This window comes from Sminthopsis crassicaudata, chromosome 3, assembly GCF_048593235.1.
Source record: "Sminthopsis crassicaudata isolate SCR6 chromosome 3, ASM4859323v1, whole genome shotgun sequence".
Classification (NCBI taxonomy): domain Eukaryota; kingdom Metazoa; phylum Chordata; class Mammalia; order Dasyuromorphia; family Dasyuridae; genus Sminthopsis; species Sminthopsis crassicaudata.
This window is the reverse complement of record NC_133619.1, coordinates 429,830,630-429,842,075: the sequence shown is the minus strand read 5'-3', so window position 1 is coordinate 429,842,075 and position 11,446 is coordinate 429,830,630. Positions and strand designations below refer to the sequence as shown.

The 11,446-nt window shown below is 39.7% G+C and overlaps 1 protein-coding gene across 7 annotated transcripts in view; it reads left to right on the top strand.

The window, feature by feature from the left end:
* Positions 1-3,005: 3,005 nt before the first annotated feature.
* UBE2E3 (ubiquitin conjugating enzyme E2 E3) overlaps positions 3,006-11,446 on the top strand; it is a 100,556-nt gene continuing 92,115 nt past the window's right edge. Inside the window, exons 1-3 of one of the 7 annotated variants that reach the window (XM_074302970.1) lie at positions 3,006-3,028; positions 5,970-6,188; positions 8,069-8,119. In XM_074302970.1, coding sequence (XP_074159071.1) covers positions 5,995-6,188; positions 8,069-8,119 — 245 coding nt within the window. In that variant the 5' untranslated portion in view covers positions 3,006-3,028; positions 5,970-5,994. The other 6 variants (XM_074302965.1, XM_074302964.1, XM_074302969.1 and 3 more) reach the window with 6 other exon arrangements.

The following is an 11,446-nucleotide window of genomic DNA, read 5'->3' as shown; positions in this document are numbered from 1 at the left end:
AGGATTTTGGAGCTGACAAGGACTTTAGTTAATTATTCGATGTTTTTATTCTGCAAATAAGAAAATTGAGACCCAGAGAAATGAAGTGACTTGTCTAAAGTCACACAGTTCTAGCTTTGCTACTAACCGGAATTCAGGTAACCTAATTTCAATCTAGTACTATTTACATTGCATTATATTGCTTCCAAAAACTAAACAGGAAGGAAGAAGGGGGAAAAAAAAGAAAGAAGGGAGGGAAGAAAGAAGAGAGAAATGAAACAAAGGAGAAAAGAGAAAGAAAAAAAGAAAAAGGGCAAGCAGAGTAGAAGGAACACTGAAAGAGCTTGAGGGGATACCTGAAAAGAAAGAAAATAGCTTAAAAGAACAAAAGATATCAATCAACATTTATTGAGCACTATACTAACCATTCTTGGGGATATCTGGTATGAGGTAATTGCTCTCCTGGAGTTAACAGTCTGGTTAGGGAGATAAACTACAGATATTTGAAATGTTAAATAGTAAGAAGAAAAAACAATTCCATATGAAAAATATTTTAAAATCATCAAAAAGGCACTACATGAGTAATTTATGGGTGAATAGGATAGGGGTTAAGTGCTCTAGGAATTCAGAGAACATCACAGATCTAAGTTTTAAAAAACAAGGGATTTTGATTGGGTCTTGGAGAATGAAAGGGGATATTTCTTGAAAAAGGAATGATAGTAGAAACAAAAAAGTATAACAGTAGACTTATTATAACAGTAGACTTATTAAGTGCCTGTCCAGTTTAAGTTAGGGATTGGGTCTGTGGATGTGAATTCATTGATAAAGGAAGCTTCAAAGATAATCATAAAAGTTCCTGCCCTCAAGGAGCTTACATCCTAACAGAAGTGGAGAAAGTTCCAGATTTAACACAAGATTTAGAATTGAATCAGAGATTTTGAACTGGAAGTTACTTGAAATGTGTTAATCTAAGTCCTTGATTTTACAGACCAAAGAGTTGGGACTCTGAAAGGATGGTTTGCTTGTCATTTACCTTTACATAGTGGCAGAGAGAGAACAAGGGCTAGACTTCGGGTCACCTAACTTAATGGTTTACTATTCTTTCCACTTTATCACTGGCTCTAGGTCTGACTCTATAAAGCGAGGAATACTACTCAGACCACCACCTTATAGGGAGTTATGTGCCTTTAAAATTTATGAAGCATTTTCTTATTTTCATATTATCTTTTTTTTTTTTGGACTAGGTAAAAGAGATTATTCTGTCTCATTTTTTACCTAGCTTTCATCACTGATTAGGTGTTGCTTCAGTCAAACTGAGATCTGTTAAAAAAAAAAAAAAAAAAAAAAGACCTTAGTTTAAAAAGGCCACCATCTCCCCACTGCATCCAGGGCCATCTCCAGTTGTCCTAATCTCTATTTTACTAGTGGGGTCAAATGATTCTGGAGAAGAAAGTGAAGCTGGTAAATGAATAGAACCAGAAGATCGCTGTACACTTCAATGCTGTATGAAGAGGTATTCTGATGGAAGTGGATATCTTCAACATAAAGATCCAACTCACTTCCAGTTGATCAATGATGGACAGAACTAACTACACCCAGAGAAGGAACACTGGGAAGTGAATGTAAATTGTTAGCACTACTGTCTATCTACCCAGGTTACTTATACCTTCGGAATCTAATACTTAATGTGCAACAAGAAAATGGTATTTACACACATATATTGTATCTGGGTTATATTGTAACATATGTAAAATATATGGGATTGCCTGTCATCAGGGGGAGGGAGTGGAGGGAGGGGGGATAATTTGGAAAAATGAATATAAGGGATAAAGTTATTAAAAAAATTACTCGTGCATATGTAATGTCAAAAAAATTTATAAATAAAATTAAAAAAAAAAAAAAGAAAGTGAAGCTGGTGATTTGGCACAGCCCTGCCCCAACTTAAATTCAGTTCACTGGTACATCTGGGCATCACCTCCCTGAAGTCAAGGATATCTTCAAGAATGAAGCACGAGAATTAGTAAACTAATTTAATTCCCATAATAGGTCTATTAAACAAAACAGGAATCATTGATTTAAAATACATAAATATTTAAATAAATTCACAGAGGAGAAAGCTAAGATCCACAAGTTAAATGACTTGTCTAAGGTCACAGAGCTAGTACAGAAAATGACAAAATTGTTTGGGCCTAGAGTCCAAATCTTAATGGATCCAAATTATGGTATCCCCAGACCTCTAATCTTCTCTGTGCTTTAAATTTGTAGAATTTATCTTTTCCCCTCAAACCAAGTCCTTCACTTGACTGCCCTATTTCTATCTCCATCTCCAAAGCACAACAATTGAATCATCTTTCACTTTTTTCTTTCCCTTATCCTTTCCTATAACCAGTCACCGCGTCCTATTGATTCTTTCTTCACAACTTTCTATTTTTCCATTTTGACTATTACCACCTAACTCCAGGGCTTTAACAATTCACAGCTAGATAACTCCTAACCGGTCTCCTTGCCAGTGGTCTTTTCCCCTCCCCCCTCCCCCATTCGTCTTGCTAAATAAAACACACTATCACCCAGCTCCTCTGCACAAAAACCTTCCCTGGCTCCCCGATGCTGACCGAACAAAGTCCAAACTCCTAGGCTCCTAGGTAGGGTCAAAGTCTATTTTCCCAGAAATATCATCCCCCCCCCCCCATTTGTGTCCTTGACACAAGATGAATGTTATTTACTGATCAGATCTACTTGGGGGCAACCTTTCACAAAGCCTTTCTATTTGGGGAAAAAATAAAATCAGCCCAGTGGGGGGACTTTTTCCTTTTTGATGTTCTTTTCCTTTGAACTTCCCATACTTCCAGCACTCTGATCTCTCCTCTCTTTTTCTTTTGCCAACATCTGTATGAGTGGAATCCACAAATTCCTCTCAGGCTCCATCCCTGGAATCGGGGCTGCTCAGTAGCAGGGGCGGGCAGGTCTGGGTTGTAAACAGGAAGTTTTTGTATTTCTGACCACCTTGTGATTGACCTGGAGCCGACTGCCAGGAGACCTAAAATGAACGGTTAGTCAAAACTAGTTAGGGGATGGAGGGGAGAGAAGGAAGAGAAAAGACTTTATCTTGAGTTTGGACAATCAATTTAAGCCAAAGCTGCTATCAAGGTGCATCTGTCCAGGGCTGGGGTCTTACTTGCATGTCAGAATCGCGCTGCAGAAAATGTGCTTGTGGTCGCGCCCCTTTCAAGCGTGAGCGGGACATTTAAAATTTTTATTCCCCCTTTTAAGTTTCCAAGGCATCCTGAGCCCCATCCCGTGGGGGAACGGTGTTAAGGGGAAGGGCAGAAGAGGCGCTGAGGTCACCCAGCCCCCTTAAATCCTTCTTGACCCCAGTTTCCAGGACCCTTCTTCCCAATCCCCCACCCCCTTCATCCCCTCCCACTCGGACTGCAGGGAAGAGAAGATGGCTCTTCCACATTCCCTGGGCTCTTCAGTAAATATCAATCAATATTCTAGGGCAGGAGGGAGGCTGCGGGGTGGCTTCTGACAGCAACTAAGGGTCTGGGGTGGCAGGGCCGAGATCCCGGGCCCTGAGGATTCACCCTCCCCCAACACCCAACCCTTTGGTATCCAGAGCCGCCGCCGCCTCCTCCTGCACTGGGGGAAGGGTGCCAGGCAGGGGAGGAGAACCTTTGGGGGTGACCCTCCCTACTGGCACTACCGAGGTGCACCAGACGGCGAGCTCTCTCCTCTCCCCGCGCAGACCCTAGGGGTGGGTAGCTCAGTGGGTAGCTCAGGGAAGGGCGGTGGGATAGGGAGAGTTGAGTGGTGCAGGCCGGAAACCACCCTGCTGCAAAATCGGCCCTCTGGCCCCTCGGGCTGGTGCCCCCGCCCTCCCCGGGGCTGGCTGGCTGGCTGGCCGGCCCGGCGCATTCCTTCGGGCCAGTCTGCCCCTGTCCCCGGCGGGCGGCGCACTCTTTGTCCTTGGCCGGCCCAGGCGGGCGGACGCGTGCGCCCCCCGGGGTGAAGGGAAGCGGAGGGAGGGAAGGAAGGGGGGAGAGAGAGCGCGCGCGAGAGAAAGAGAGCGAGAGACAGAGAGAGAGAAGGAGGGAGGGAGAGAAGGAAAGAAGGAGGGAGAGGAGGGAGGGAAGAAGGGAGGGAGAGAGGGAGGGAGGGAGGGAGGGAGGGAAAGAGAGCGCGAGCGAACGACGGGAAGGAGCCAGTCCGGGCCGCCGGCGCGCGCCCCACAGCCAGGCAAGCGAGCACGCGCGCCGCCTCCTCCTCCCCCTCCCCTCCCCTTCCCTCCCAGCTCGCGGGGAACTTGCTGACTGCACCGATCGGGAGGCGATCGGGGACAGGGGAGGCCGTAGAACTCTCGGATCTCCCCCGTTCCATCTGGGCTCCCGGGGAGCTCGCGCCCTCGCACAGCAGCGGCGCCTCCTCCTCCCTTTTCCCCCCCTCAACCCCTCCATCCCACCCCCACCCCCGTTTTCTTTCTCTCTCTCTCTCTCTCTTTTTTTTTTTTTTTTTTTTTTTGCAAAGGCGCTGGGCGGCGCCACCCTCCGGCCAGAGCGCCGCACTACACAACCCCCTCCGACTTTCAATGTTCCACACTCCCCGGCCAGAGCCTCCTCTGCTTCTTTTTTTTCCTCCCCCCCCCTTCCCCCCTCCCGGCTGCTTCCATTTCCTTAAGGAAGGGTTTTTTTTTTTTTCTCTCTCCCTCCCCCACATCTTAGCTGCGTGTAAGCGGGACAGGACGGCGGTAAAGGTAAAGCTGGAAGGGTTTTTTTTTGGGGGGGGGCGAGAGATGGGGGGGTAGGTTTGCAGCAGCGGCGGCAGAAGCAGCGGCGGCGGCGGCGGCAGGAGCAGGAGCAGGAGCAGCAGCAGCAGCGGCGGCGGCAGCAGCAGCAGCAGCAGCCGCCGCCGCCGGGGCGAGCTGGGGTTGGTTGGTGGGGGTAGAGGGGGGGGAGGGGGGCAGAGGGGAGCTTTGTTCTTGTTTTCAGCGCTCGCCCTGTCGGTCTCCGGGAGCCCGAGGAGCCAGGACTGACTTCACGCATCACTTGGTGCACACACCATGCTGATATTGGAGCGCTGCCTCCTACCATAACAAACCCTCTCCCTGTCCCTCCCCACAAAGGGGGCTGCAAAGCTGCATTTCCACCGCCACCACTGCTGCTGCTGCAATTTCCTATCTAAAGCTTTTCTTTTTTTCTCTTTTGCAAATTCTGTTCAGAGTTCTTTTGAGGGGCGTGTGGGGGTTTTGTCCCTTTTTTTTTTTTTTTGGCCAAAATGTCGGTCTATAATATAAAAACTGAGCAAGGAACGGTGGCATTGGGAGCTTTGCAGAAGGTGCAGTTTGAATTTTGCTTTTCACTGTGGAGCAGCCCTGTGGTGGCCAAATGAATCTTTGCTGCTGGCCGTGTAAACGAAGGAGGCTGCTTATTAGTCCCCCCTCTTTTTTTTTTTCCTCTGGGGAGGAGGGGGGAGGTAGAGTGCTTAAAGGCTTAAATGCATAGAGAAAGGGGTTGTTGCCACGTTTAGGAAGCATATGGGTGATTAACAGGACATGTTTTTCCTTCAGAGAGGGAATTTGGTAGCTCTGACCAACGTAAATGTGTAAATATTTAGACGTTATTAGTGACTTTTTAACATTTTTCAGCGAGGTCTGTTATTTACAGTGTGTCATATGTTATTAATGTTCATTGCCTAAGTTCCCTGGCAAATCTGTTTCGTGCCTTCTGAGAAAGTAGACAATTGATAGATTGTCCAAGGGACGAAAAAAATTGTGAGTGGGTTTTCCAAGTTGAGTTCTGTAAATCTTTAAATATTGGCATTCTGGTACACACATCACTTCCCAGTGTATCCTTGCAGTAATCATGAGATAAGTGTGCAGACACTTTTCAAGTCTTTGCATCTAAAAAGAAGATTTTAAGAAACATTTTGCAGGAAGGAATGATATGGGATCTCTTCTTAAGGTTTAACCCCTTTTTTCTTTTCTCTTTTAAAAGTTTTCAGAGAAATAATTTGACCAAGATGTCCAGTGATAGGCAAAGGTCAGATGATGAAAGTCCAAGTACCAGCAGTGGTAGTTCAGATGCAGATCAGAGGGACCCAACAGCACCAGAACCTGAGGAGCAAGAAGAAAGAAAACCGTCTGCCACACAGCAGAAGAAAAACACCAAACTCTCTAGCAAAACCACTGCTAAGTTATCCACTAGTGCTAAAAGGTAACACCTATGAGAAGTCATTTTTAAAGCACAGTTCATAAACTGTATTTTAAGTGAATTAGGACTTGTTATATTATCTCTAGATAGAAACCAAAATCTTGTTACAAACTTTTTTTTTGTTAAATTAAAAGTTGTCATTCCCAAAATTTAAAAAATTATGCTTTAAAGCAAACTTCACTAATTCGTTGACATGAGTAAAAGAGTCTTTATGTAGAGATGTAGTATCACATACCCTACCATTACTGTTATTTTACTAAATAGTTCATGAAGGAAAACTATATATTCTCAAAGTAGATGGTGCTTTGAGATTGCTTTTCCCACTTTGCTGTCTTCTCAACTAATACTATATTAATAGAGGCAGGTCAGCAGTTACTCTTTTAAGTTTTGGAAATCTTGAAATTCAGGTAATCTTGGAACTCTGATCTTATTGGGAGGTAAAATGTATTAGTTTGCTCTAAAAAATTGTAAAGTGATTAAAAAAATGGGCATCATTATAGCTAAATTAATCATCACCTTTTACTTTGGAAAAAAAGAGGCTTTAAAATGCTCCATATTTCTTTGCATTTAAGCAGCGTCATCCTGCAAATAAAACTGTGGGGAATAAGTTTTCCAGTTAAGAAGTCGCTGTTTCATTTCAGAACTTAAATTATCCCATTACCTGTTCAGTAGGAAAGTTGTAGGTACATTTGACTGTCCACATTCATGTGGATCAGTAGTAGAAAAAAAATCATATTTTCTTATGTTGAATGAGGGGGAAATCATTTATTTTTCTGCTGATTTATAAACATTTTGATGGACATGCAAAACAGATTTTCCCTATAGAAATCCATTAATGTTGGTGGTAAAGTTGGAGAAGAAAGTCATTAATGCAATTATTCCTTTTCTCTGAAGATTAGTCATATCATTAAGCTACATTAAATTTACTGGTAGGCAATGCTTTTTAAAATTTTTGTGAAAGTACGTAGAAAATGGAAGAAAAATTATTTAACTTGATCAGTTTAACTGAGCTTCAGAGATGTTGTCTATATAGTTTTCACACTTTTGCCTTTTCTCTAAGTTACCTTAATTTGGAGCTCATTAAACATGTGCAGTACTTGAAATGGTTAAATGTTGACATAAATGATTCATTTTGTTGTAGCCTGTTGTCAGAGAACTTATTAAACAAGTTTAAAATCATCAAAGCTTCCAAAATTTTTGAAAGACAAAGATGAAAAGCAAAAGTCAAGTTTCTGAAGTTGACGGAAGCTACCACACATGCTTAGTTTGTAATCTTAAAATACACTTTTCAATTTGAGTACTGTACTTAGGATGTGGGAAAGAGAATCACTCAAATGCTAAAAGTAAAAATCCTTCAAAGTGTTTTTGTGAAAATGTTTGTAAATTTCCAGCAATTGATTTGTAAATGTTTTGGGGTTCAAAGAAACAGATAAAATATTGTCAAAACTATTTGTGTACTCCCTCCTGTAGCTTGTTAATTCTGCCTCAGTAAAACTCGTTTAAAGTCATTGTCAAATATTCTAGTGCATTCCCTCCTCCCTTCTTGCCTCATTTGCATATAAGCTTGAAAAGAGAATCTCTTAAGTAAAAAGTGTTCTAAAATGGATTTTATTCACTTTACTCAGTGCTAGTGGAAGATTGCTACCCAAATCAGGTGTCCACATCTCATTTATTTATAGTAGTAAGAAAGAAAAAAGCTGCAAAGTTTCTGTTAGGGGATTTGGGTTATGCCTCTGAGAACAAAGAGGAAGCAGCCATGTTAGCATTACTGAAGGCAAAGCCAGTCTTGCATTTAACTGCATGTTGGTAGAGGGCAGTGTAATTCCCTGATTATTCTATAGACTATCTCCAATGCTTTGTGTCTGTTCTCATTTCACCAACAGAATTCAGAAAGAGCTAGCTGAAATAACCCTTGATCCACCTCCGAACTGCAGGTATGTAACAGAAATCTTTTTGTTTGTTTGTTTTTTAAATTAGGGACAATCTGGAGAAGTTAATGAATGTTCTTAATGTTTGCTGAACAAAACAGGCAAGCCCATTTAATTTTGGCTTTTACAGGTGGATTATTCTAAGACAAATTAAATAACTATGAGAGAAAAAAAGTTTGATGGAATGTCATGCAAGTATTGATTTGTGAATACATTGATTTTGCATCTTTTAAGGGAGATTACTTTGAATGATACTATTTTTTATTGTGGTATTTATGTTGTTGAGTGTATCAAATTCAAAAGTATATTGTGAAAACTTTAAACAAATTTCTAAGCTTTAAAGTTTTCTTCTTTTGTGAAATCTTAATCTAATTGACCTAAGAGCAGAAAATATAACTATAACATTAGAAATAGATAGAATATAGATTATCACTATTTTATTTGATTTAAGGAAGTGTGCTTGAAGGACACATTTTATGTGCTAAAATAATGAGTTTAGTTATTGCTAGAGCTTTTAATATAATATCTTGATCTAGTTAGAATGATCTAAAATGTTTTCTTGGTGAACTAGAGAATTTAAATACATGGATTAAAAGTAAGTGAGTTATAATGAAAAGAATTACTTTTACTGCAACCTAAGAAAACTAAATTGAAGTAAATTAGCAGAATAAGTTTGAAAGAATAAGCTTGAAAAAATAAAATTGAGTAATATTTTCCATTTCACTGGTCTTACTTTCAGAGACATCTGAATGTAACTTATTTCTAGAGAGCAAACTTTAGAAATAATGTTCTACTCTAAATATTCAGGAGCTAGTATTTGTATTTAAGAAAAATGGGTTATTGGGGAGAAATTTTTAGTTTTGATATGATGTATTGGTGTTTTTAGATGTATCTTTGCTGTATCTAAAGATTTATAATATTAAAGATGAAATCCTTTTGTGGGATCTATGAATCATACTCCTTAGAACAATACAATTACTTTTGTGTTTTATGTATTCACTGTTGTGATCTGATCCCAGCTTATGTGGTGGTGATTTTGTATGAGTTATCTTTTTAGCATATAAGCTTTATATTTCAGGTGAATTGAAAAGAAAAGGGTTTTGGGTGTTTTTTTTTTTTTCCCTATAAAGTGTACACAGACTCATTTTGAATAGGTAGCCTTATGTCCGAATTCTTTATGTCAGGTCTTTATAGGACAAATTTTAGCCATGGTTTTGATTTTTTTAACCAATAGTCCGTAATGTCTGTAGATGAATTGTTAGAAGAGTTATAATTTCTAGAATTTGTTTTTTTCCTTCTGTTTTACTAAGAAAAAAAAAATCTAGATGTGTTAGTACAAACTACTTGAGGATTTTGATATGACAGGGAAAGTCTGAAATCTCCAAAAAAAAAAAAAAATTCTTACCATCTGCTTGTGATATGAATTGATTTGGGTGTTTTCTTTGTATAAAAGTGTGACCTAAATGTGTGACGTGCCCTTTAGCAATAGTTGGGTGTTAAAATAGTTAAATATATTCAACTCAGCAAATCCAGAAATATGTCCAAAAGTCCATTGAGAGTTATTTTAGAGAGCAGGAGCATAGTTCATTGATGCTTTCACTGTCTCTTTCTCTAAACATCAGGGCTCATTCAAGACAATGAAATTACTACTTCAAGTTTAATTATTACACTAGTAAAATGGTGAAGTGAACTAATATGCTTGTGGTTGTGACAAAGAACAGATTTCCTAAACTCTTTGACTTTATAACCTCTAGCTTATGTTTAATAATGCAAACTGAACTATTACATGGTTTTTCTCTCCATTCATTTAATGAGCAAATTTCTGGGCGACACATAAAGTAATATACAAATACAACTATATTGCACATTTATATATTTGGGTTTGTACTTTTATTGACATACAGTACACTCTTCCTACTTAGATGTCTCACTGAAGCATAGTGGTGTGATCCTGAGTTTTTGAAAGTTTTGTCAATAGAAGTAAAATTCTAGTAGGTCTCTTTTTCTGCATAGCCTTTGATTATGGGCCAGACATTGGTCTGTGTCTTTTGTCAGAGGGCCAAGTTTAGAAAGGCTCATTACTGGAAAGTTTGTTAATGGGTGATGACTTTTTTTTTTTGGCCATAGAAACTCAGCCATTCATCGATCATCAGGTATGAAAGGATTGTAGACTGCTTTCAGTCAGTATGGATAGTGGATTCATAGATTGCCCATATTGCTCAATTGACGGTTTTGAGGTCTCTAAATATGTTTGGGGAAGGAGAATTGAAGAGCATACATATGTCCATGTGGTCATCATTTTTAGAATGTGACCATTTGGGGAAGAGAACACTTTTTTAAGGAAGCATTTAACATATGAATGTTCGACTATACATTAAATTCTTGGACTCTTCACTTTCAGTGGAGAAACTCTTATTTGTAGAATTATAGTGTGTTAATCCATAATTTTTTGAAAGACTATCTCCGTTTCCATTAGTAGACTTAGATGTTTGGTGGTTTAGTTGGAATATTCCTTTTTTAGAGGAGAGATTTGGGGGCTCTAGCAGATTTTCTTTGTCTGACCTTGTTGCATCTAATGGATAAGCCTGGTTCAGTGGAGAGAACTGGATATGCAGTTAAATCTTGGATTTGCCGTTTACTACCTGTGTGGGCAAGAAACTTAATCTTTCTGAGTCAGTGTCTCTCTTTTTAAAATAAGGGATTTGTGCTCAGTGACCTTTTAAAAGTACCTTCCTCTGTGTCACATTTTGGTGTGTTGAGTTAATCCAAAGGTCTGCTGCCAGTGCAGTGTCATTTGTTTTTGTCCAGGCTTGTGATTTCATCAATTTGGAAAACTTGGGTATGAGAACTTTAACCACTGATGCAGACTTGTAGTTTATAGGCTTAGTAAATTTTCTCATGGTTATGGAGGAGTTAGGATTTAGCCCATGCATGGTCTTATACCCAATGTATACCAAGCAGAAATTGTACCCAATTCTTCCTGATTTTAAGACAAGCCTTTCTATGCATTGTATTATATTGTTTGTATCTTAAAGAGTTTACATAAGTTTCTCTCCCCAAAAAATGAAAATTTGAATCAAAGAAGAAAATTACATAGAATTTTTAAAAAAGCTGAACAGTAAACTTCCAAAAAGATTTTCTTACTTTTCTGATGTTTAACAAGTTTCTTAATTGAGTTAACACAACTTCTGTGTAATGTCTTCATTAGTGTCATTCTACAAGAGATTTGCTATGGAATGAACTGTGATATTTTGAATTATTTTTGTTTTCCTGAGTGATATGATGAGTTTCTATATTCTACATATTTCTATTTCATAATTAAAGTTATTGAGT